Source organism: Amblyraja radiata, chromosome 24, assembly GCF_010909765.2.
Source record: "Amblyraja radiata isolate CabotCenter1 chromosome 24, sAmbRad1.1.pri, whole genome shotgun sequence".
Lineage (NCBI taxonomy): Eukaryota > Metazoa > Chordata > Chondrichthyes > Rajiformes > Rajidae > Amblyraja > Amblyraja radiata.
The window spans coordinates 20,917,733-20,944,989 of NC_045979.1; the positions used below are offsets into that span (position 1 = coordinate 20,917,733).

At 46.7% G+C, this 27,257-nt stretch overlaps 1 protein-coding gene across 5 annotated transcripts in view; it reads right to left on the bottom strand.

The window, feature by feature from the left end:
* The window catches only part of celsr2 (cadherin EGF LAG seven-pass G-type receptor 2), a 190,378-nt gene that overhangs the window by 52,135 nt on the left and 110,986 nt on the right, over positions 1-27,257 (bottom strand). For all 5 annotated transcript variants that reach the window (XM_033042557.1, XM_033042559.1, XM_033042558.1 and 2 more), the window contains exons 6-8: positions 13,327-13,484; positions 8,507-8,670; positions 6,522-6,647 (exon numbers count right to left, since the gene is read on the bottom strand). In XM_033042557.1, the coding sequence (XP_032898448.1) occupies positions 6,522-6,647; positions 8,507-8,670; positions 13,327-13,484 (448 nt within the window). The remainder of the gene's footprint in view (positions 1-6,521; positions 6,648-8,506; positions 8,671-13,326; positions 13,485-27,257) is intronic.

Here is a 27,257-nt window from a genome sequence, read left to right on the forward strand (position 1 = left end):
GCTGTTGGTACAGTGTTTGTACGTTCTCCCTGTGACCACGTGAATTTCATCCGGGTGCTCAGGTTTCTTCCCACATTCCAAAGACGTGCAGGTTTGCAGGCTTCTGTACATTGCCCCTGGTGTGTAGCATAGAACTAGTGTACAGGTGATCGTTGGTCAGCGCGGACTCGGTGGGCCGAAGAACTACTGTAAACTAAAGTAAACTCATCTAAACTAAAGAAAGAATATGTTGCTGGCCCTGATTGCTCCTGGTCTCCCCCCCCCCCCCCCCCTTCCCCCCACTCAGCTCTTCACCCTTCACCCCATCACCCCCTACTTTCAGTCTGAAGAAGGGTCCCGACCCGAATCGTCACCTATCCTTATCCTCCAGAGATACTGTCCGACCCGTTGAGTTACTCCAGCACTTTGTGTCCATCCTTGACCACCTCTGGCAGTGCGTTCCAGACACCCACCACCCTCTGTGTAAAAAGAAAACTTGCCCCGCAAATCTCGTTTAAACTTGGCCTCTCTCTCAGAAACATTTTGAATGTTACAAAATGTCATTTACAAAGGTATCCGGTCAATGTCATCTGCAGGGGTGAAACTGAGATTCTTATCAGGTAAAATAAGGTGCCCGTAAGTTTTAACTGTAAAGTATGTGCTTGTGAAAAGTTTGCCATTCTTAACATGTTCTCATGGAAAAGCACAAGGTGTTATTTTTTGTTCTGTTGAAGGGTTGTTTTTAAAGTAAGACAGACTCCATCACGCAAGAAGCAGGTGCTTTGTAATGGGATCTGTGGATGGGATCTGCACAGCTACTTATACCCATTCACCCCTCTGCTACAATGCACACACTGAATACATCTGGTGAACTTGTGCAGCTCTTGGGAATTTGCCCTTATGCTGTTCGTTACAATACTTCCAATTCACTGCATATTAACCCCCTCCCTACTGAATAAACTTGAACCACAGTGTTTAGTATAGTTTCGAAATACAGCACGGAAACAGGCCCTTCGGCCCACCGAGTCCACGCCGACAAGCGATCCCTGTATACTGACACTATCCTACACACCAGGGACAATTTATAATTTTTACCGAAGCCAATCAACCTACAAACCTATACGTCTTTGGAGTGTGGGAGGAAACCGGAGTACCCGGGGAAAACCCACACGGTCACAGGGAGAACGTACTAACTTTGAACAGACAGCACCCATAGTCAGGATCGAACCCGGGTCTCTGGCGCTGTTAGGCAGTAACTCTACCGCTGTGCTGCCCCAGTAGTTCAAGTACAACAGGTAGTCATGGTGTAGTTAAGAATTCACACACTATTGAACTTTAAACTTCATCAACATCATAGAAGCTATGAACCTAAAAGGAGGAAGACACAATATGCTGGTCAGGCAACATTTCTGGAGAAAATGGATAGGTGACGTTTCACAGGGGACCCTTCTTCAAACTCAGAAGGAAAGAGGAAGGAGACCTAACCAAAGAAAGTATTTTATCACTTAATCACCCGAACTGCCCTCAATAAATCTGACACTGACTGAAGAAGGGTCCCAACCTGAAACATCGCCAATCATTGTTCTCCAGAGATGTTGCCTGACCTGCTGAGTTACTCCAGCACTTTGCGTCTATTTTATTCTAAACCTCAACTGCACTTCCTAGAGTCTACATGCCCTCAATAAATTCTGCCTTAGAAAATAAATATTTTACAATTTGAAACAACATATTTCATTTGAAACATTTTTCAGAGGGATCACAGAATCATACAAGTCACAGGGAGGGACAATTGCCCGATGACACCTCAAGGAATACAAAGATTTGGAGGAACACAGGAGGGAACAGTGGCGCAGCGGGTAGAGCTGGTGCCTCACAGCCACAGAGAGCCAGGTTCTATCCTGACCTCGGGCGCTGCCTGAGCGGAGTTTGCACGCTCTCCCTGTGAACGTGTGGGTTTTCTCCGGGTGCTTCGGTCTCCTCTCGCATCCCAAAGACACGCGGGTTTGAAGGATGATTGGCCTCGAGTGTGTAGGGAGTGGATGAGAAAGTGGGATAACATGGAACTAGTGTAAACAGATGATCAATGGTCAGCGATGGTGGGCTGAAGGGCCTGTGTCCATGCTGTATTCTCCAAAAGTAAAACTCAATGGGTCAGGCAGCATCTATGGAGAGAATGGGTCAGTGACTTTTCATAGGGGACCTTCTTCAGACTCAGAAGGAAGGAGGTAGAAGGTCTTACCAAAGAAAGCCTTTTATCACTTAGTGTTATCACCCAAACTGCTCTCAATAAAGGGTCTGGACCCTTCGTCATATCATTCTCTCCACAGATGCTGCCTGGCTTGTTGAGTTCCTCCAGCACTTTGTTTAACCTTGCAGATTCCAACATCTGCAGTTCCTTGTGTCTCCACCTGGTCTTTATCTCAAGGGCAAAGGAATGCAGATTATAGTGGCTAGATTACAAATCAGGAAGCAACGAATCAGTTGCGTCAGACACAAGCAGAATAATGCTCCCAGCTCTGGCCAGTGAATCTCATGAAGCATTTAGTGATCTAATGAGGAAGCATGGCCCACATTCCACAGATCCGAAAAACACCCATCAACCAATATCCTGCTTCTACTCTAAAAGCATCTTGTCCCCATTATGTTTCTGCACTCCTTTCAATATCAATAATAAATGTTATTTATAAAAGTAGTGTTTTGTTAAGGAGGAGGGAACTGCAGAAGCTAGTTTAGAATGAGGATAAATGGAGTAACTCAGCGGGTCAGGCAGCAACCCTGGAGAAAAGGAATAGGTGACGTTTCAAGTTGGAATCCTTCTTCAGTCTGAAGAAGTGGCCGACTCAGGAATGCCATGTTGCAATCCATCCCGACGTCGGAGTTTCGATCATCCCGACAAGAGGGCCTGATCATCGGACCGCCGGCAGCGGCGAACTGCGGAGGGTTCAAAGGCCCTGACCATGGGTGAACGAAGGAGGAAGATGACAGGACTCTATTGCCTTCCATCACAGTGAGGAATGTTGACTCCACTGTGGTGGATGTTTATGTTAAATTTTATTTTATGTAGCCATGTGTATTGTGTTCTTTTCACTTGGTATGGCTGTATTTCAACTCAAATTTCACTGTACCTTGTGTTCAAAAGGGAACTGCAGATGCTGGAATATCGAAGGAAATAGGCGACGTTTCGGGCCGAAACCCTTCTTCAGACTGATGGGGGGTGGGGAAAGAAAGAAGGAAAAAGGGAGGAGGAGGAGGAGCCCGAGGGCGAGCGGATGGGAGGGTGGGAGGAGACAGCTAGAGGGTGAAGGAAGGGGAGGAGACAGCACGGGCTAGCCAAATTGGGAGAATTCAATGTTGATGCCATAAGGACGCAAGGACCCCAGACGGAATATGAGGTGCTGTTCCTCCAATTTCCGCTGTTGCTCACTCTGGCAATGGAGGAGACCCAGGACAGAGAGGTCGGATTGGGAATGGGAGGGGGAGTTGAAGTGCTGAGCCACCGGTAGGTCAGGTAGGTTATTGCGGACTGAGCGGAGGTGTTCGGCGAAACGGTCGCCCAACCTACGCTTGGTCTCACCGATGTAAATCAGCTGACATCTAGAGCAGCGGATGCAGTAGATGAGGTTGGAGGAGATACAGGTGAACCTTTGTCGCACCTGGAACGACTGCTTGGGACCTTGAATGGAGTCGAGGGGGGAGGTGAAGGGACAGGTGTTGCATTTCTTGCGGTTGCAACGGAAAGTGCCCGGGGAGGGGGTGGTGCGGGAGGGAAGGGAAGAATTGACGAGGGAGTTGCGGAGGGAGCGGTCTTTGCGGAAGGCAGACATGGGGGGAGATGGGAAGATGTGGCGAGTGGTGGGGTCACGTTGGAGGTGGCGGAAATGGCGGAGGATTATGTGTTGTATTTGCCGGCTGGTGGGGTGAAAGGTGAGGACCAGAGGGACTCTGCCCTTGTTGCGTGTGCGGGGATGGGGAGAGAGAGCAGTGTTACGGGGTATGGATGAGACCCTGGTGTGAGCCTCATCTATGGTGGCGGAGGGGAATCCCCGTTCCCTGAAGAACGAGGACATTTCCGATGCCCTGGTATGAAATGTCTCATCCTGGGAACAGATGCGGCGTAGGCGGAGGAATTGGGAGTAGGGGATGGAGTCTTTACAGGGGGCAGGGTGGGAAGACGTGTAGTCCAGATAGCCATGTGAGTCAGTGGGTTTGTAATGTATGTCGGTCAGGAGTCTGTCCCCTGCGATGGAGATGGTGAGGTCAAGGAATGGTAGGGAAGTGTCGGAAATCGTCCAGGTGTATTGGAGTGCCGGATGGAAGTTGGTGGTGAAGTGGATGAAGTCAGTCAGTTGTGTGTGGGTGCAGGAGGTGGCACCAAAGCAGTCGTCAATGTAGCAATGTAGCCTACGCCGCATCTGTTCCCAGGATGAGACATTTCATACCAGGGCATCGGAAATGTCCTCGTTCTTCAGGGAACGGGGATTCCCCTCCGCCACCATAGATGAGGCTCACACCAGGGTCTCATCCATACCCCGTAACACTGCTCTCTCTCCCCATCCCCGCACACGCAACAAGGGCAGAGTCCCTCTGGTCCTCACCTTTCACCCCACCAGCCGGCAAATACAACACATAATCCTCCGCCATTTCCGCCACCTCCAACGTGACCCCACCACTCGCCACATCTTCCCATCTCCCCCCATGTCTGCCTTCCGCAAAGACCGCTCCCTCCGCAACTCCCTCGTCAATTCTTCCCTTCCCTCCCGCACCACCCCCTCCCCGGGCACTTTCCGTTGCAACCGCAAGAAATGCAACACCTGTCCCTTCACCTCCCCCCTCGACTCCATTCAAGGTCCCAAGCAGTCGTTCCATGTGCGAAAAAGGTTCACCTGTATCTCCTCCAACCTCATCTACTGCATCCGCTGCTCTAGATGTCAGCTGATTTACATCGGTGAGACCAAGCGTAGGTTGGGCGACCGTTTCGCCGAACACCTCCGCTCAGTCCGCAATAACCTACCTGACCTCCCGGTGGCTCAGCACTTCAACTCCCCCTCCCATTCCCAATCCAACCTCTCTGTCCTGGGTCTCCTCCATTGCCAGAGTGAGCAACAGCGGAAATTGGAGGAACAGCACCTCATATTCCGTCTGGGGTCCTTGCGTCCTTATGGCATCAACATTGAATTCTCCCAATTTGGCTAGCCCGTGCTGTCTCCTCCCCTTCCTTCACCCTCTAGCTGTCTCCTCCCACCCTCCCATCCGCCCGCCCTCGGGCTCCTCCTCCTCCTCCCTTTTTCCTTCTTTCTTTCCCCACCCCCCATCAGTCTGAAGAAGGGTTTCGGCCCGAAACGTCGCCTATTTCCTTCGCTCCATAGATGCTGCTGCACCTGCTGAGTTTCCCCAGCAATTTTGTGTACTTTCACTGTACCTTAATTGGTTGTGACAATAAATGTGAATTTGAACTTGATCTGAAATGTCACATATTATTTTTCTCCAGAGATACTGCCGGACTAGCTGAGTTACTCCAACACTTTGTGGGGGGTTTTTTCCCCCTTTTTCCTTCCGCATTTAATATGTAAAAGAATATGTAAATGATTCTGTTCCATTCTGTTTGTAGTTTGTTTGTTTGTTTGTTTTTTTTGCACAAAGTCCGCGAGCATTGCCACTTTTCATTTCACTGCACATCTCGCATGTGTATGTGACGAATAAACTTGACTTGACTTGACTTATCTAGTGTTATGTTAACATCCTGCTAAAATTTCACACTCGACATTCAAACCACAGTCAGAGTGGCAACACTAAGTGGGTGTTCTGCGCGTGCTTACTTCCAATTGTCACTGGATCACTGCATCACTGTACTTCACGCGTATCATTCTATGCTCCTCCTGTTCATGTTCATAAGTGATAGGACAGAATAAGGCCATTCAGTCAATCAAGTCTACTCTGCCATTCAATCATGGCTGATCTCTCTCTCCCTCTCAACCCCATTCTCCTGCCTTCTCCCCATAACCCCTAACACCCATACTAATCAAGAATCTATCTATGTTTAAAAAGGAACTGCAGATGCTGGAAAATCGAAGGTAGGTAAAAATGCTGGTGAAACTCAGCGGGTGAGGCAGCATCTATGGAGCGAAGGAAATAGGCAACGTTTCCGGTCGAAACCCTTCTTCAGTCTGAAGAAGGGTTTCGACCCGAAACGTTGCCTATTCCCTTCGCTCCATAGATGCTGCCTCACCCGCTGAGTTTCTCCAGCATTTTTGTCTACCCAAGAATCTATCTATTTCTGCCTCAAAAAGATCCATTGACTTGGCCTCAACATCTTTCTGTTCTCTTTCTCCAACCAGTTCATCCATTATTAGACTGTGTCGAAGACAAGATAACAGGTTTTAGTGCGTGGATCCAAGCCATGGATGGAACGCAGATCCAGACCAGACTTCCTTCCACGGGTGGTTAGTGGGGTCACTGTCAGCCGAGTAATATGCTCGAGTCGCTTTACAACTGAGGTGGGGATTGTGGTTCATGTTGTGTCCAGCGAGTGCACTGAATCATACCTTGCTCACAGTTTTTTCCGCCAAACCCCAGCGGACATTCACAGCTGAAGGTCTCCCACCGGTTGACACAGGTCCCTCCGTTCTTGCAGGTGTTCGAGTCGCAGAAGTTCCACTTGGCAGAGCACCCTGTGGAGGGAGAAGTTGTGCAGGGATCATTTAACTCACACAGGCATGGCACAGCAAGGCCTTTCACTGTACCTCGGTACACGAGACAATAATAAACCTCACCTAACCTAACAGACTCTCACCTATATCCAGCCACAGATATAAGAAATCTAGCTCCTCCAAGGTGGAACCACGGGTAAATAGAGTCATAGGGCCATGCAACACAAATCAGGCCCTTCGGCCCATCCTGTCCGTGCTGATCGTTGGCATAATTGCCTGCATCTGACCCATTGCCCTTTAATCCTTTCCTAATCCATTTATGTGGCCATTGGAAGCAAATAATCGCTAGTTTTAAAATGAAAATACAAAGGAAAGTACATCTAAATAATAAAATAATGATGCCTTAAAACAGAGCAGCGTGGCTGATGTTTTTTGCTTCATGTTACATTTACATCTCCCATGCTGCCATATTTTAAAACATCATTATATTCTGATTTAAATATATTTTTCTTTATGTTCACTGTTTGGTTTTCCCAGCAGCTCAGGGACAGAGAAAATTCTTCTGAGATCATTCCTTCGTTTCCCACAGAATAATATCTACCGATTTTAGTTTGGAGATGCAGCACCGAAACAGGCCCTTCGGCCCACCGAGTCTGTGCCGACCACCCATTCACGCTACTTATATGTTATCCCACTTTCTCATCCACTCGCCACACATTAGGGGCAACTTTACGGAGGACAGTTAACCTGCAAACCCGCACGTCTTTGGGATGTGAAACGCACACGGTCACAGGCAGAATGGGCAAACTCCACACAGACAGCATCCAAGGCAGAATCGAACCTAGGTCTCTGGTGCTGAGAGGCAGCAGCTCGGCCAGCTGTGCCACTGTGCCATCTACCAATTTTGTTTTCCTTGTATCCTTTTCCTGGTGATTAACTGTAGCAGTACTTTCTAAACACTCACTCCACAATATGCAGGCAAATGGGATCAGCCCAATATGCCAAATGAGTTGGCATGGACAAGGTGGACCAAAGTGTCTGTGTCTGAGCTGTACAGCTCCATGACTTTATGGGTAGCACTGTGGCGCAGCTGGTAGAGTTTCTGCCTGACAGCACCGGAGACCCGACTGATCCTGACCTCGAGTGCTGTCTGTGTGGAGTTTGTACGTTCTCCCTGTGACCCTGTGGATTTCCTCCGGGTGCTCCAGTTTCCTCCCACATCCCAAAGACGTGTGGGTTTGTAGGTTGATTGGCCCTCTGTAAATTGTCCCCAGTGTGTAAGGAGTGGGATATCATAGAACTAGTGTGAACGGGTAATCGGTGGTTGGTGTGGACACGGTGGGCCGAAGGGCCTTTTGCCATGCTGTACCTCCTAAACTAAACACAAAAATACTAAAAGGAGTAGTAATGTTAAACATCAGTGAGATTATAGAAAAGCATAAAGACTTTTTACCCAATGTTTTTAATTAGACTGTAAAACGGTGAGGGCAGTGGGCAGAAGACACATATATCTTTGAAATGGGATGAGGCGAAAGTGTTTGGGAACCTTCAGAAGCCCCACAGGACTGGGTGCACGGTGGCGCAGCGGTAGATTTGCTGCCTCACAGCGCCAGAGACCCGGGTTCAATCCTGACTACAGATCTTGTCTGTATGGAGTTTGTACGTTCTCCCTGTAACTGCATGGATTCCTCCCACATCCCAAAGATGTACAGATTAGTAGGTTAATTGGATTTGTTAAAATCATAAATTGTCCCTAGTGTGTTGGATATGCTAGTGTACGGGGTGATCGCTGGTCGGCGCCGACTCACTGGTCCGAAGGTCTTGCAACCGTCCTGTATCTCTAACGTCTAAAGCCCAAAAGTAAAGATTTCTCTCATTACCTGTCACTGTGCCGTTGTTTGCGATGAAATCAGCCATATCGATTTGCTGGTTATCTATCAACAAGTTCTTCATGCATCCCATAAATTCGTGGTTCTGGAGCGGAAAGTCTTCGGGCAGATTGGGAACACCACCGAGGAGAAGTGGCCCCGTCAAATCCAGGGACCTAGGAGCAAGATCAGGCGGTCCGAACTGTGTCTCTCTCGACATTAGCACCTTCATTCACACATCCTGTTTTATCAGCCACACTGTTAAACTCGAGCTTATATCACAGCTCTCTTTGTCATCTCATGGAGTTGCACAAAGTTATAAGAACAATAGATCAGGTAAATGCACTGAGGTTTAGTTTAGTTTAGTGTCACATGTACAGAAGTACAGTGAATAGTTTTATTTTTATTTTTATGTAGAGTAGCGGAATAAAAAAACAAAGGACATAGATCTAAGGTGAGGTGGGGGAAAGTTTTCACAGGAACCTGAGGGGCAACTTTTTTAAAACAAAGGATGGCGGGTGTATGGAACAAGCTGCTGGAAAGGGTAACTGAGGCAAGTACTATCGCAACGTTGAAGAAACGTTTTGACAGGTACGTGGAAAGGACAGGTTCAGAGGGATATGGGCCCAACACAGGGAGGTGGGACTAGTGTAGATGGGGAATGTTGGTCGGCTTGGGCAAGTTGGGTCAAAGGGCCTGTTTCCACGCTGTGTGCTATCTCTGTCAAGAGATAGGACGAATGTTAACATTGGCACTGACAACTGGGGAACGGCTGCTGATTGCTTGGGTTTTCTCCCGGTGCTCCGGTTTCCTCCCACACTCCACAGAGACGTACAGGTTTGTATGTTAATTGGTTCTGTGAATTGTAAATTGTCCCTAGCATGTGGGACAGTGCTAGTGTACAGGGTCAGCACGGTCTATGTGGGCCGAAGGGCCTGTGCGCACGCTGCATCTCTAAAGTGTAAAGCCTGCTGGATCACCCGGTTGCTAACCATTTTAATACCACTTCCATTCGCGAACTGACCATTCTGTCCGGGGCCTCCTCCAATGCCAGAGTGAGGACACACCCCTCCCCATCCGCTCTCTCTTTCCTGTGCTCCACCCCCCCTCCCCCCCTCCATCCCAGTGTTCTCCCACTAAGTCACCCCACGTTCCCTTCCCTGCCCCCTATCCCCTTCCCCCCCCCACACAGCTCCCTCTGGCTTTCCATTTCACCTCCTCTTCTCTCCTTATCCAACACTCTTTTGTCTTTTTTTCACCTCCAGCCTTTGTCACTTACTCCACCCATCGGCTAACCAAACCCCTCATCTGTATCCACCTATCACTTACCCACCCCCACCTCTCTTGTCTGGATGGGGGCAGTGAGAGTTGTGATGGGTAACTAACCTTCAATGAGCAATGTTGGAAAATGTAGATGTTTGACTGTTTAATGTCTGTTGATTCTCGTTGCCAACACATATTTGGCTGAGGTGGTTATTTAGGGAGTAAAGTCAGTCACCTTTGGATGGGTAATACAACACGGGGCAAGGAAAGAAAGAGATCGGAATGAACACATCCGTAAAACAGTATTGTGTAGGAAGGAACTGCAGGTGCCGGTATACACTGAAGATAGACACAAAATGCTGGAGTAACTAAGTGGGACAGGCACCATCTCTGGAGGGAAGGAATGGGTGACGTTTCTGGTCGAGTCTAAAGAAGGGTCTGGACCCAAAATGTTACCCATTCTTTCTCTCCAGAGATGCTGCCTGTCCCGCTGAGTTATTCCAGCATTTTGTGTCTACCTTTGATAGAACAGAATAGCACAGGAACAGGCCTTTCGGCCTACAATGTCCATACGGAACATAATGCCAAGATAAACGCATCTATTCTGCCAGCACATAATCCATATATGGATCCATAATCCATAGCTTAAAGCTATGTTTTGTTTTTTAGTTTAGTTTTAGAGATGCAGCACGGAAACAGGCCCTTCAGCCCACCGGGTCCGCACCCACCAGCCATACACTAGCACCATCCCACGCATTAGGGACAATTTACAATTTTACTGAAGCCAATTAAGCTACAAACCTGGAGTGTGCGAGGAAGCCGGAGCACCTGGAGAAAACCCACAGGGAGATCGTACAAACTCCACATAGACAGCCTTCGCAGTCAGGATCGAACCTGGGTCTCTAGCGCTGTAAGACAGCTACTTGATCGTGGCGCCACTGTGTTGCTCGTTCATGGAAAAACATTCTTACCGTCTCCCTGCTTATGCCACTTATAATTTCATATATTTCTATCAGGTCTCCTCTCAGCTTCCAAAGCTTCGGAGACCATAATTCATTGTTATATTATTATTGGATTGGGCAAAGAAAGAGCTATTCTAGGGATGGATCCAGGGAATCAATCAAAACAAAGAAATTCCAAATATCTGCCCCCCCAAGATAAATGTGGACGAGATAGTTTAGCAGAACATGTCGAGATTCGTAAGAAACCTCATCCAATTGTGTTTGAAATTCCACGGTAGGACATTATGAATAATGCAACACATCTGAAACAGTGACTGCAGGGCACATTATTGGCATCTCACTTTGTGGTAAATAGAGATTTTAAATTATACTGGCAAAAGTCAATTTGATAATTAATGCTGCTGCTAGACCTCAAAACACATTTATCGATGGAGAGGATGGATTTCAATGGTTTCTTTAGTGTCACGTGTACAGTGAAATGCTTGGGAAGGAACTGCAGATGCTGGTTTAAACCAAAGATAGACATAAAATGCTGGAGTAACTCAGCAGGACAGGCCGCATCTCTGGAGAGAAGGAATGGGTGGCGTTTCGGGTCGAGACCTATCTTCAGACTGAGAGTCAGGGGAGGGGGAGGGGAGATACAGAGATAAGGAAGTGTAAGGTGTGAGAAAAGGACATCAAAGGGTGTGCAGATCAAGGGAAATGTAGAATAGATCATTGTTAGCTAGGAGGTAACAAAAAAGCAAAGAGATTAAATGTAATCAGGGACAGTCAGACTGTGACCTGGGAAGGAGGTGGGATGGAGAGAGAGGGAAAGCCAGCGTTACTTGAAGTTAGAGAAGTAAATATTCATACCGCTGGGGCGTAAGCTACCCAAGCAAATTATGAGGTGCTGTTCCTCCAATTTGCACTGGGCCTCACTCTGTCAATGGAGGAGGCCCAGGACAGAAAGGTCAGTGTGGGAATGGGAGGGAGAGTTAAAGTGTTTTGCAACCAGAAGATCAGGTAGATTTAGGTGGGCTGAGAGGAGGTGTTCAATGAAACGATCGCCGAGCCTGCGCTTGGTCTCACAGATACGCAGGAGTCCATACATGGAACAGCAGATACAGTAGATGAGGTTGGAGGAGGTGCAATTGAACCTCTGCCTTACCTGAAAAGACTGCCGGGGTCTTTGGACAGATTTGAGGGGGAGGTATAGAGACAGGTGTTGCATCTCCTGTGGTTGCAGGAGAAAGCACCTGGGTAGGGGGTGGGAAGGGACGAGTTGACCAGGGAGTTGCGGAGGGAACGGTCTCTGTGGAAAGTGGAAAGGGGTGGAGGTGGCGAAAATGTCGGAGGATTATGTGCTGTATGCGACGGCTGATGGGGTGAAAGGTGAGGACTAGGGGGACTCTGTCCCTGTTGCAACTGGGGGAGGGGGAGCAAAGGTGGAGTTGCGGGATATCGAGGAGACCCTAGTGAGGGCCTCATCTATGATGGAAGATTGGGACCACTGTTCCCTAAAGAACGAGGACATCTCAGAGGTCCTTGTGTGGAACACCTCATCTTGGATGCAGATGCAGCATAGACGGAGGAATTGGGAGTAGGGGATAGAGTCTTTACAAGTGGCAGGGTGGGAGAAAGTGTAGTCTAGATAGCTGTGGCAGTCAGTGTGTTTATAATAGATGCCAGTTAATAGTCTATCTCCTGTGACGGAGACAGTGAGATCAAGAAAAGGTATGGAGATATCAGAGATTGTTCAAGTGTCTATCTACAGTGAAATGCTTCTTTTGCATAATGCCCAGCAAGACCATCACCATACATAACCATAATCCCCATTTTGGAGGATGTGGGCCAAATGTGACAAGATCGGTTTTGTGAGGGGAAGGTTTCATTTTGTTTTAGTTTTAGAGATACAGCGCGGAAACAAGCCCTTAGGCCCACCGAGTCCACACCGACCAGCAATTCCCGCACACTCACACTATTTACACACACAAGTTACAATTTACCACTATACCAAGCCAATTAATCTACAAACCTGTATGTCTTTGGAGTGTGGGAGGAAAACAAAGATCTCGCAAAGAAAACCCATGGAGAGAAGGTACAAACTCCATATAGACAGCACCCTTAGTCAGGATCGAACCCGGGTCTCTGGTTCTGCAAGCCCTGTAAGGCAGCAACTCTACTGCTGCGCCACCGTGCCGCTCATTTGATGTATCAATGAGAATAGTGAGGGTGATGTAGACTACATGGGACAGTAGTCAGGCCTCCCACATGGAAGGTCCAGAAGGTAAACGCCCATGGGACCCTGGGCAATTTGGAAAATTGGATCCAAAATTGAGGTGGAGTTAGGAAGCAGAGATGATGAATGCGGGTCAATTTTGCAATGAGAAACTTGTGACATGCAAATGGCGAAGATCGAGGGGTGTTTCTCCACACTGTTCATCTCGTTCAGTGCAGGTAACCTCACTCAGCATTTGGCTAGACTTGGAGCTTTCTGCACAGGTCAGCTGGGCACTGCGCCATAAGAATGGGAAAATATATTTTTTGTGTTTTAAAAAGTGGCCACAACCTATCGGAACAACATGAGGAATTTGTTAAAGTGCATTCTTTTAGGTGAAGACTTACTTTTTGGATCCCGACTGTGTTCCTTGCGCCGAACAGGAATAATTTCCAATTAAACTTCCGAAGCGCAACGCCACTGAGGTGTCACAGTCATCGACAGTAACCACGGCAACCTTCTGTTCGGAAGGTCCTTGGGGAACACCAGACTTCCCAATCATTGGCTGATGGAGAAAAGAACAAGCATAGTTTGCAATTTGTTTTAAGAATAAGCGGGTGGCACAGTGGCACAGCGGTAGAGTTGCTCACTTACAGCGCCAGAGACCCGGGTTCAATCCTGACTATCGATGCTGTCTACGCGATTACAGGGAGAACATACAAACTCAGTACGTGTAGCATCTGTAGTCCGGATCGAACCCGGGTCTCTGGCGCTGTGAAGCAGCAACTCTACCGCTGCGCCACTGTGCCACCCCTAAAGTTGCTCAATTTGTAAACCAATTTACGCAGTTCTTCCATTAGTTTCTCAAAATTGTACATTTGATTTCCGGCTCAAGTGCAACAATGGGAAGAGGCCGTTCTGGAACTTGGAGGTCACAGTTCTCAGGCTCCTGTACCTTCTTCCCGAATGTAGAAGCGAAATGAGTGCGCGGCCAGGGCTGTATAAGTCTTTGATGACATTAACCATATAACCATATAACAATTACAACACGGAAACAGGCCATCTCGGCCCTTCTAGTCCGTGCCGAACACTTTTTCTCCCCTAGTCCCATCTACCTGCACTCAGACCATAACCCTCCATTCCTTTCCTGTCCATATACCTATCCAATTTATTTTTAAATGATAAAATCGAACCTGCCTCCACCACTTCCACTGGAAGCTCATTCCACACAGCTATCGCTCTCTGAGTAAAGAAGTTCCCCCTCATGTTGCCCCTAAACTTCTGTCCCTTAATTTTCAAATCATGTCCTCTTGTTTGAATCTTCCCGACTCTCAATGAAAAAAGCTTATCCACGTCAACTCTGTCTATTCCTCTCATCATTTTAAAGACCTCTATCAAGTCCCCCCTTAACCTTCTGCGCTCCAAAGACTGCCTATTTAACTGCCTATTTGAGGCAGCGCCTCCTGTAGACTCCCTTTGATGGTGGGGAGGATGCATTGAAATTTCTGCAGCTGTATTATCCCAAGGTAGTTAGTTCTGTATGTATCCATGCATGTTAAACAAAGGTCAAGGTACAACTTTATTGCTTTTTCTGCACACTACTTCACATAGAGAAAGCATGGGGACAACGTGCAAACTTTCTTGCATCTGGCACAAAGCAAAAGCAACAAATCAAGAAGGTTAAACAAATGCACTGAAAATTATACAGGTGTCATGAGAGTTGAGGGCATTAGTGCATGTTTAGTCCTGTTTAAATTACATATTTTTAAAATCACTCGCTTACATGTAAAATCTCCCTTGCAGCTCTCAAGATATGCATTGCATCTATCTCAAGATTTTCTTCATATTTCTAAGGATGGTCTATGTTGGGAACGAAGGATTTTTCGCTGCGGGGCAAGTTCTTTACGAGAAACAAGTTAACTAAACCATACATCAAATCCATTTAAAAGCACATTATATAAATTGCTTCAAAACATACTCAATGGGTTTAGTGTAGACAGGCACTTGATCACCAGCATACACGTGATGGGCTGAATGGTCTGGTTCTGTGCTGCATGACTCTGTGACACCATTCACCACTTGAGTTATGAAATTCATAGAGTCAGAGACATTCACCGTGGAAACAGGCCCTTCGGCCCAACTTGCCCGTGCTGACCAACATGCCCCATCTACACTAGTCCCACCTGCCGGTATTTGGCCCATATCCTATTAAACCTGCCCCATCCATGTTACTGTCCAAATGTTTCTTAAACTTTGTGATAACACCTTCCTCAACTACGTCCTCTGGCAGCTCATTCCATACAGCACCACTTTGTGTAGAAAAGTTGCCCCTCGGGTTTCTATTAAATCTTTCTCCTCTCACCTTAAACCTATGTCCACTGGTACTTGAATCCCCTTGTCTGAGTTAGAGACTCTATGTACATTTACCCTATCTATTCCACTCATGATCTTGTACACCTCTATATGATCACCTGTTCAGCCTCCTGAAATCCAAGGGAAGAAATTCCTAGCCTGCCCAACCTCAGCCTACAGCTCAGGTACTTGAGTCCTGGCAACGTCCTTGTAATCCCTTTCAGTTTAACAACATCTCCTCTATATTCTCCCACTCCTCCCATGAAAGTGCGGTTCCTTTAACCAACAGGTTGAGTCAATCTGGAAAAGATACTTTTCCTCTTTATTTTGGTGTATATCTAACATCTTGAAATGCTTACTTTACAAATGTATCATTTCGCCCAAAGGCTCTTCTGAGCAAAATGTTAATGCTTCCTTGCATTCCAGAAGTGTGATCATCTGTGTGTGACACCGCTCCAATAACTTCCCAACACCTTGGCCTTTTTGGGCCAAACCAATTTGCTCGACATACAGTGCATTTGATTTATAGAGAACATAAACCTGATGGGATTTGCCAAACGCATTCATGTGGTTAGTTGTGTTCACATGGTTCTCCAACCTTGGGAATTCAACCCAATCAGCTCCCTTATTGCCAAATGCCGGCAGCTATATGCAAACAGCTTGAGATGATTTATCCAATGTAGTTCTGCTCTCAGTGGGAAACAGCAGGCTTCAAAGTAGTCCTTCTCCCTCATAAGAGTCATATAGAGTGGAAACAGGCCCTTCGGCCCAACTTGCCCATGCCGATCAACATGCCCCATCTACACTAGTCCCACCTACCTGTGCTAGGCCCATATCCATCCAAACCTTTCCTATCCATGTACCAATCCAAAGGTACGTGTGTGTGTGTGTGTGTGTGTGTGTGTGTGTGTGTGTGTGTGTGTGTGTGTGTGTGTGTGTGTGTGTGTGTGTGTATATATGTGTGTGTGTGTGTAGATGAGATAAAGTTTGTGAATTGATTGATGAGTAGCAGAGAAGGCGTATGATAAGTGAATAACACACACTTCCTCCTACTCCTTTTTGCACATGTAAGATTTAATTTGTGATGTTTATGAGAAGTTATTCAATGACTTGTGTATAGGTTTATTGTTTATTTCATTTTATTATTATTTTGCTTTGTTTTTAACTTTTTTTGTTTTACATGTTCGAAATTTTAAACATATACAAAAAATACATATATCTACAAATGTTATGATAGCACCTACCTCAACCACCTCCTCCGGCAGCTGATTCCATAAACCCACCACCCTTTGTGTAAAGAAAAAGTTATCCTTCAGGTTCCTACTGTAGCTTTCCCTCCTCAGCTTAAACCTATATCCTCCGGTTCCTGATTCACCGACTCTGAGCAAGAGACTCTGTGCATTTACCTAATCTATTCCTCTCATGATTTTGTACTCTCGTGATTTTGATCTCCAAAATGATCCAAGGGATGTAACCCCACAATCGCATTACACTGCTTGCTGCCCACTTGGACACATAAAGGAAATAAGTGAATCCTTTCATTGACCGTGTAAAGGGATTCTAAAGTAGTTACTTCTGTAGGAGAATCTTAACTCCATCTTAAGGAGTGTTACAGTTTAAGAATAAGGGATATGCCATTTAGGACAGATGACAAAAAAATAAATTCACCCAGAGAGTTGAGAATCTGTGGAATTCTCTGCCACACAAGGCAGTGGAGGCCAATTCATTGGATGTTTTCAAGAGAGAGCTAGATATAACTCTTAGGGCTGGTACACAAAATTGCTGGAGGAACTCAGCGGGTGCAGCAGCATCTATGGAGCGAAGGAAATAGGCGACGTTTCGGGCCGAAACCCTTTAACTCTTAGGGCTAATGGATTCAAGGGATATGGGGAAAAAGCAAGAATGGGGTACTGATTTTGGATGATCAGCCATGATCATATTGAATGGTGGTGCTGGCTCACAGGGCTGAATGGCCGGCTCCTGCACCTATTTTCCACGTTTCTATGTTAATCAAAGCTCCCTTTTATAGAATTGAACAGGGTAAAGTGTGGAACTGACTGTATTTCTTCTCAAGGGTCCCAACCCAACAAGTGCTGGAGGAACTCATCAGGTCAGGCATCATAGTGGTGCAGCAGTAGAGTTGCTGCCTTACATTGCCAAAGACCCAGGTTCGATCCTGACCTCAGGTGCTGTCTGTACGGAGTTTCTACTTTCGCCCTTTGACTATTGGGTTTCCTCCCACACTCCAAAGACGTGCAGGTTTGTAGGTTAATTGGCTTTGGTAAAACTCTAGACTGTCACTAGTCGGTAGGATAGTGCTAGTGTATATGGGGTGATCGCTGGTCAGCCTGAAGCTTGTGGGCCGAAGGGCCTGTTTCCGCACAGTATCTGTAAACAAAACTTAATCTGTGGAGGGAATAGGCAGACAATGTTTCTGGTCAGATCCCTTCTTCAGACTGATGAATAAACATGAAAAGAGGGGTGGTGGTGGAAGCAGATATGATAGCGGCATTTAAGAGACCTTTGGATCGGCAAGTGGACATGCAGGGAACGGAGAGATATGAATTACTTGCAGGCAGATTAGTTGGTCTTGGCATCATGTTTGGCATGGATATTGTGGGCCGAAGGGCCTGTTCCCGTGCTGTACACCTCCATGTCCCATGTTGTATGTTTGCCAAACACTCCATCTTAGAGAGACTGTTCCTTTAAAGACACATGCTGCTAGGTCTGTGAGCATTCATTGCCATCGGAAGCTTGAAAGGATTTAAGCAGCTCACAAAGTTTGCAGGTCTAAACATTTCTCTGGTCCTTTGTTTGCCCCAGTGCTTCTTTATTCCCCGAGCATCCCTACACAACACTCGGCCGGCCTCCTCAAGACAAAAGCATACTTCATCTATCAGATCATCCTTTCAGCGGCCAGAAACCTCCAACGGCAACTGGCTAAGCTAAATGTTTTTCAGACCGAACAAAGGGCAATTGAATGGGAAACGATAATCCAAGGAAAATTTCTTTGTATTGTCGGCGTGCAAAAGCAGTGAGGAAATTAATTCAGAGAGGGAAGGAGAGAGATTGTAAATGTATTGAAGCTTTCTGCATGTTGATTCCTGACTTTTTGCCAAACAATGTTATTTTATATTTTGGCAACCAAATAAATGATGCATTATTTAGCCTGTCGTGTTATGAATGGAGTCTTGAATGACTTCCTCCTTTTCAACTATGTAGTCCTACAAGCAAACAGGCACTTGCTATAATTCCCGATCAGCTATATTAGTTTATTTACTGAAGAGTTTGGTCATTTCACCATGGCGATCCCCAGTCTAAATGCAAAGAACTTTGACTGGAGCTAATACTAAAAGTGTTAAGATTAGCTTTGTAGTTTAGAGATAGTTTAGAAATAGTTTAGAGATAGAGATAGTTTATAGTTAAGAGATAGGATAGAAATAGCTTAGAGATACACACCAGAAACACTGAGTCCATGCCGACCAGCGATCCCCCCGTACACAAACTCCATCCTACACACTAGGGATAATTTACAATTTTACTGAAGCCAACTAACCTACAAAGCTGTACGTCTTTGGAGTGTGAGAGTAAACCGAAGCACTTTTCACTGCACCTCGGTACATGTGACAATAATAAACCTAAACCTTCTGGTAACACATCATTAAAATCCTTTTAAATTTAGTTAGTTTATTGTCACATGTATCAAGGTACAGTGAAACGCTTTTTTATTGCATGCTATCCAGTCAGCGGAAAGACTATATATACATATAGTCCACAATGCACAGATACAGGATAAAGGGGATAGCGCTTAATGCAAGATAAATTCCAGTAAAGTCCGATTAAAGATAATGCGGGGGTCTTCAATGAGAAAGATGGGAGGTCAGGACCACTCTCTAGTTGATGATAGCATGGTTCAGTTGCCAGAAACCAGATTCAGGGAGTTAGCTTTACTTAAAGCACCTATATGATATAATATTGCAAACTATTGTATTTGCAGCCAGATGATGTTGATTTTCTCTGACATTTCTTTTCCTTCCTGCATCAACGACAGATACCAAGGGATTAATTTGTCCTGCCGTATCTCAGCCAAGGCATTGTTCTTCTTGCAAATCTAAATTGTGAATGTCAGCAAACTATATCCCTCTGGAGGCAGCTCAGCCAAGCCCAATGTCAGTAGCTAGGACGAATCACAGGGTAGTAATTGCACATAATTGTGTGTAATTGTGCAAGGCATCGAGAGCGAGGTGGGCTGTCGCGGAGTGAGGGGCGGGCGGGCGGCAACAGCGAGGTGGATCATCGAGAACAAAGAGGGGACCCGGCGGAGGGTGGAATGGAGGGGGAGAGGGGGTTGGGGAGGGAGGGGGTGGGTAGGTGCGAGAATGATTGGGGAACCAGGGGGTGGGGGTGCTGGGAACAATGGGGGGGGGGGCGGCATGCGGCGGCAGGCAGAAGATGAGACTATTCAGTGAACTTATGTAACTGGACACACTTGTGCACTGCCTTGGTGAAGTTTGCTGAATGAGTTTACCGGGTTGTATGCAAAATAAAGCATTTCACTCTCCCTAGGTACATGTGACCATAAAGTATCATTGAATCATCGAACACACAAAAAAAATAATCAAATCAAGACGTTGTTATGTGTCAGTACAAAAGCTAATCACAAGAGGCTTCTCAGAATACTGACTGCAATCAGTTTACTCAGATACTGAACAGGACCTGGTAAAACCCTATCCTAGACTGGGTCAGTTCCACTTTCAACATTTATGAATATTGGTGTGGTTTTGAAGGTGTTCCAACTGGCACCAATACAGACAAATACCTCAAACAACTCTGGACCCTTGGGGTTGGATTTTCCTGCTCGATATTCTCCAGCCTGTCTTTATCTGCTTCTCCGTTGTAATAAACGGGATTCGCAAAGACAAGGAAGTGCAAGGGCAGAAAATCCTCCTCCCTTCTGTGAAACATTTTTTAATGTTTCCTAACACGGGATTTCCCTCGATTGCACTGCACACATTTGGTTGGTGGGGGCCACACCTGGAGTACTGTGTTCAGCTTTGGTCACTCTGCTACAGGAAGGATGTCGTTAAGCTGGAAAGACTGCAGAGATGTTTTACAAGGATGTTGCCAGGACTCGAGGGTCTGAGCTATAGGGAGAGGTTGGGCAGGCTACGACTCTATTCATTGGAGCGCAGGAGGTTGAGGGATGATCTTATAGAGGTGTAAAAATTCATGAGAGCAATAGTTAGACAGATAGAGAGTCTTTTACCCAGAGTAGAGAAATCAAGATTCGTTTGACGTGGCTTTAAGGTGGGATTGGCAAGATTCTGAGGACAACTTTTTCACTCAGAGGGTGGTGGGTGGGTGTTGTGGAATGAGTTTCCAATAGAGGTATTTGAGGTAGGTACTATAAGTGCATTTGAAAGTCACTTGGACAGGTACATGGATAGGAAAGCTTTAGAGGGATATAGGACAAATGCGGGCAGATGGGACGAGCTTAGTTGGGGGCACTTTGGTTGGCATGGATGTTGGGTCAAAGGGCCTGTTTCCATGCTGTATATCTCATGACTATAAGCTGCAGAAATTCTAAAACCTCACTTCTTACTCTGAAACGAGGCATTAGTACAGCGTGAGACCGATCCATTTCCAGTATTTCATACTTAGTCTGACAGTCCTAATGAATTGCAGCCACAAAGTGCTGGAGTGACTGAGCAGATCAGGCAGCGTCTCAGACGAACATGGATAGGCAACGCTTCGGGTCAGGACCCTTCTTCAGAATCAAAACGTCACACATCCATGTTCTCCTGAGATGCTGCCCGACACGCAGAGTTATTCCAGCACTCAGTTTCTTCCTTCGTAAACCAGCATCTGCAGTTCCTTGTTCCTAGTCTTGACTAATCAGTTGTCAATTTGCAGGTTTTGGTTCATGAATTCAAAGGGTTTCAAGCTGCAGTAAATAACAAGAGTCTAATCTTATCCACGCAGTTTCTATGACGTGTATGCGGACAGGCATGCACAAGCTTGGCAAACAGCATATCATGTCTCAGGCTGTTTTTCAAACCAAGACATCTATTTCCCTGCCAGCCAAACAAAAATAATGACAGGTCTTAGATTATAATCACGGGACTAAATTATGTGTTTTTTGTTAAATTTACGGCTTCATGGGTGTCTTAAATAGCACAGCCAGTTGAAAGATATGAAGAACAAAAACAGTAAACTCCACTGCTCTTTAATTTTCTAGTTTGTTCTTGAGTTTTTCAAAATCCTTTTGTAAAAAGTATTTTAAAAACTTTTTGTGGGTTCATCAGGGGAGATACAGTTGGCATCGTCACTAATTTAATCACAAAGGAGACACAAGGTCAGTTAGGTGTGCGGCACCTCATCAAATGATTCACCTCTACCCCATTGCGGACATTGGATTTTATCAATGGAACTGATGCGCTACAATGCTGAGAACTATATTCTGCACTCTGTACCTTCCCCATTGCTCTAATTATTGTATTAATTTTGTCACACCTATTATTCATCTCTGACCTTTGTTCCACCATCTGCCTATCAAAGAATCCCCCCTCACCTGTGTTCATCTATTACCTTCCAGGGTTCAATCCGCCCCCCCCCCCCCCCACTTCCGTTAATTGCACAGTCTTTCTAAACACAGTCTTTTGCCCAGAGTGGGGGAATCAAGAACCATAGGTTTATGGTGAAGGGGGTAAGCTTTGATAGGAACCCGAGGGGTAACATATTTTACAGGAAGAGTGGTGGGTGTATGGAATGAGCTGCCAGAAGAGGTAGTTGAGACAGGTTTAGACAGATACATGGATAGGCTAGCTTTAGAGGAATATAGGCCATACTCAGGCAGGTGGGATTAGTGTAGGTGAGTCATGTTGGTCGGCATGGGCTTGTTTCCATGCTGTATGACTATCCATGCTCTCCAGAGATGCTGCCTGACCTGTCAAATTACTCCAGCACTTTATGTGTTTTTTGTTCCAAAAAACCACGACTGGCTGAGAGTGAATCTGTGTGGAGGTGGCGGTTCCAATACCTGAGCCCAGCAGCGAGAGTTCCAGAACACAGTTCACTTGAATTCAAAGAACCGGAAATGCAACGCAGCTAAGATACCCGATCTGGTTATTTACAACATTTCACACTGATGGATACGCCATCAAATGCAAACACCTGGGACAGCATCAGAAATAACAATTTCCTATCATTTCCCCACCAGGTCCAGTAACAGGACTCAAAAATAAAAAACTGTCTTCCGCTTAGCCCAGCACAATAGCAAAAGGAAACACAATCCTTCAGCACCATGTCAGAGAGTTCAAGTTCACATACCATGCACGCTCGGAGACTGTGAAAGGGAGAGTGCTTCTCGTGTTTGGTTCATACGTCTCTGGTAAGCAACTGATGATCGGCCATGATCACATTGAATGTTGGTGCTGGCTTGAAGGGCTTGAAGGGCTGAATGGCCTACTCCTGTACCTGTTTTTCTATGTTTCAATGCTTCTAACTGCACTGCTCTTAGAAAAGGCAAGAGCACGGTGGCGCAGCGGGTAGAGCTGCTGCCTCACAGCACCAGGGACCCGGCCTCAATCCTGACTACTGGTGCTGTCCATACCGAGTATGTACGCTCTCCCCGTTTTACCCGGGTACTCTGGTTTCCTGCAACACTCCAATGGCGTACAGGTTTGTAGGTTATTTGGCTTCGGTAAAAATTAGAAATTGTCCCTAGTGCATACAGATTCACAAATTATAGGAGTAGAATTAGGCTATTTGGCTCATCAAGTCTACTCCGCTACCCAATCATGGCTGATCTCTGCCTCCTAATCCCATTTTCCTGCCTTCTCCCTATAACCCTTGACACCCGTTCTGATCAAGATTTTGTAGGGTAGTGCTAGTGTATGGGGTGATCGCTGGTCAGCACGAACTCGGCGGGCCGAAGGGCTTGATTCCATGCTGTATCTCTAAACGCAGTGGTGCAGCTGTTAGAGCTGCTGCCTCACAACCCCTGAGCACCGGAGACAATCCTGTCCATGTGGAGTTTGAACGTTCTTCCTATTGCTGTTGGATTGTCCCAGAACCTCAGTTGGTTCACTGCCTTGCTTTAGGGAAGAAAATGTCTTACCTATTCTTGCCTACAGGCCACGCCAGTCCTAACCCGGCATAATAGACCCTTGATGGTGCTCTGATGTGCTCCATCTAGTCACTGGGAACATGACTGACCAAGTCTAGGAGTTGCAACCATATTGTCTCTCAGTGGTAGAATTGCTGCCTCACAGCGCCAGAGACACGGGTTCCATCCCGAGGAGGAGAACTGAGCACTAGGAGATAACCCACGCAGTCACAGGGAGAAGGTACAAACTCTGCACAGACAACACCCGTAGTCAGAATCAAACCCGGTCTGTAAGGCAGCAACTCTACCGCTGGTTCACTGTGCTGTATCAATAACATCCGTGTCAATTTGCAAAATAATAGATGTTGGTGGTTGAAGGTTAATGAAGATGGGACTGGGATCCGAGCAGTTTAATTATAACAGGTCCATGGGGCAGCCTGTGAGCAGTCGTGCTCTGACTGAGAAACGCGGTTAGCTGTGTCAACATTGTATTCACAGCTGTCAACTGATACTCCGAGCTTTGTAACATGTCTGTTTCCATCAAACCTCAACCTTGCAAGTCAGTCCCTCGCCACACATCCCAGCCACGCTCTCGTTTCACTGCCGCCATCAGGTGGAAGGTACAGAAGCTTGAAAACCATGACCTCCAGGTTCAAGAACAGCTTCTTCCCAACAACCTTTTTGAGGGCGACACAGTGATGCAGCGGCTGAATTGCTCCTGTACAGCGCCAGAGACGCGGGTTCGATCCTGACCGCTGGTGCTGTCTGTACGGAGTTTGTACGTTCTCCCCGTGACCGCGTGGGTTTCCTCTGGGTGCACCGGTATCCTCCCACATTCCAAAGATGTGCAGGTTTGCAGGTTAATTGGTCTCTGTAACTTGTTCCGAGAGCATAGAATAGAAGTAGTGTACGGATGATCGTTGGATGGCACAGTCTCGGTGGGCCGAAGGGCCTGTTCCAATGCTGTATCTCTAAATTAAACTAAACCAAACCGTCAGGCTGTTGAACACTGCACAATAATAACCTCAACTGTGAAATATGAACGGCCTTGATTGCATTTCAGGCTTTTTGCATTAGTAACGTTTAGTTTAGTTTAGTTTATAGGGATCAGCGTGGAAACAGACCCTTCAGCTCACCGAGTCCACAAGCGATCCCTGCACATTAACACTATCCTACACACACTCGGGACAATTTTACATTCATACCAAATCAATGAACCTGCTAACCTGTACGCCTTTGGAGTGTGGGAGGAAACTGAAGATCTCGGAGAAAACCAATGCAGGTCACGGGGAGGAGAACTTACAAACTTCGTATAGACAGCACCCATAGCCGGGATTGAACTCTGGTCTCTGGCTCAGTAAGGCAGTAGCTCTACCCCCTATGCCACCATGCCATCCTAATGGAGATTTTGATTTGCTGATTTTTCTTTTTGTTTGTTATGTTATGTACCAGTGCTGTGTTTCCATTCTGCTGCAAGTGAGAATCTCATTGTCCCGTTGTTGGTACATAAGACAAACAATCTTGGCATTTCTTCATTAGTCTGTGACAAGGCATCACTCCACATCACGTTCAGTCTGGGTCATTCCGTCATCAACGTAGACTTCTGCTCATTTTGCAGCTAATTTCTGAGGTGCTGTCTCCCAGACTGGAAGGCTGCTCAAAATCAGACAAGCTTTTGCTGAGACAGGCTCTAGCTGTCGGTGCAGTGGTGCATACTAATGCAGCGTCTGCAACTCTCTGAGGTGCTGGGCAGTGTTGCATCAATAAACCGTGGCCACAACATTCCTCCGCCAGCCATCAGCCTGACTTGGCAATTCTGTGCCCAGGTGGTGTGGTAGGCCTGGACGTGTACATGGCTTTCACAACATTTTACAGTTTCCACACCGTTTTACACAGGTTGACACCATTTTACACAGTTTGCAGGTAATTTTACAATTTGCAGGCCATTTCACATAGTTTGCACATCATTTTGCACACCATGTACAATAGCGTGGAAACAGACCCTTCAGCACACCGAGTCCACACCAACAAACGATCCCTGGACATTAACACTATCCTACCACATCATTTGCACACCATTGTACATGGTTTGCACACCATTGTACGTGGTTTGCACACCATTTGCACACATTGCACACTGTGTTACATAGGTTTGCACACCATTTCACATGATATATTTCTCTTTGCACTACCTGTTGTACTTATGTACGCCCTGATTGTATCATGTTTTGTATGGTTTGACGGGACAGCATAATAAACCAGTAATTAACCAATAACAAATCAGCAGGAAACATGTTCCCGATGTTGAGGGAGTCCAGAACCAGGGGCCACAGTTTAACAATAAGGGGTAAGCCATTTAGAACTGAGATGAGGACAAACTTTTTCACACAGAGAGTTGTGAATTTGTGGAATGCTCTGCCTCAGAAAGCAATGGAGGCCGATTCACTGGATGCATTCAAAAGAGAGTTAGATAGAGCTCTTCGGGCTAGCGGAATCAAGGGGTATGGGGAGAAGGCTGGAACGGTGTACTGATTGTGGATGATCAGCCATGATCACGTTGGATGGCGGTGCTGGCTCGAAGGACCGAATGGCCTACTCCTGCACCAATTGCCTATGTATGTATCTATGTATGTATCTATGAAACCTTATGGCAGCCTGGAATAACATTTGAACTCTTAAATTACAACCAATGATCGTATTGAATGGATGATTATCCAAATATGCCAAATAACTCAAATTGCTCCACAACACAGGAATATAACTTTGCCACTTGTGGAAAGGTGCTTTGAGCGATACACATCACATGTTTGAGTGTGCATCTTGGACGTGTTTAATGATTACAGTGGCCGGCATCACTGTGGCTGGGGTTACTGTGGCCGGCGTCACTGTGGCTGGGGCCACTGTGGCTGGGGTCACTGTGGCTGGGGTCACTGTGGCTGGGGTCACTGTGGCCGGCATCACTGTGGCTGGGGTCACTGTGGCTGGGGTCACTGTGGCTGGGGTTACTGTGGCTGGGGTTACTGTGGCTGGGGTCACTGTGGCTGGGGTCACTGTGGCCGGGGTCACTGTGGCCGGGGTCACTGTGGCCGGGGTCACTGTGGCCGGGGTCACTGTGGCCGGGGTCACTGTGGCCGGGGTCACTGTGGCCGGGGTCACTGTGGCCGGGGTCACTGTGGCTGGGGTCACTGTGGCCAGCATCACTGTGGCTGGTGTTACATTGGATGGCATCACTGTACTTATACTGCGACGCACTGTGCGTACCCATTTGTCCAGAACCTGTTGTGCTGCTTGGAAACCACAATGAACCACAGATACTGCCCGGACCATCACAGGTACTGGGGTAATGACCTCCCCACCATCGAATGGATCTACAGGAGGTGCCACAGAATAGCAGCCAGAACCGTTAAAGAACCACACCACCCTGGCCAAGCTCTCAACTCACTGCGACCGTCAGAAAGAAGGTAGAGGTGCCAGAAAACTGCGACCTCCAGGGTCAAGAGCAGCTTCTTCCCTGCAACCATCAGGCTCTTGAACATTACTAAACACTAATCTGTGAACTATATATGGTTGAACCAAGGACTTTGGACTTGCCTACCTCGATCACCCACAACTCTTCCCGTTTTCATGCCTAGTTTGAAAATTCGAATGCCCAGGCACGACGGAGATTATACAATTGGAGGACACTGTGTGGTCCATCGCGGGTTCTGACCTCCCCACCATAGAAGGGATCTGCAGGAGTCACTGCCTTAAAATGCCAAGCAGCATCATCAAAGACCCACACCATCCTGGCCACACTCTCATATTACTCCCACCATTGGGAAGAAGGTGCAGGAGTCGGAAAACTATGACCTCCAGGTTCAAGAACTTTTTCTTCCCAAA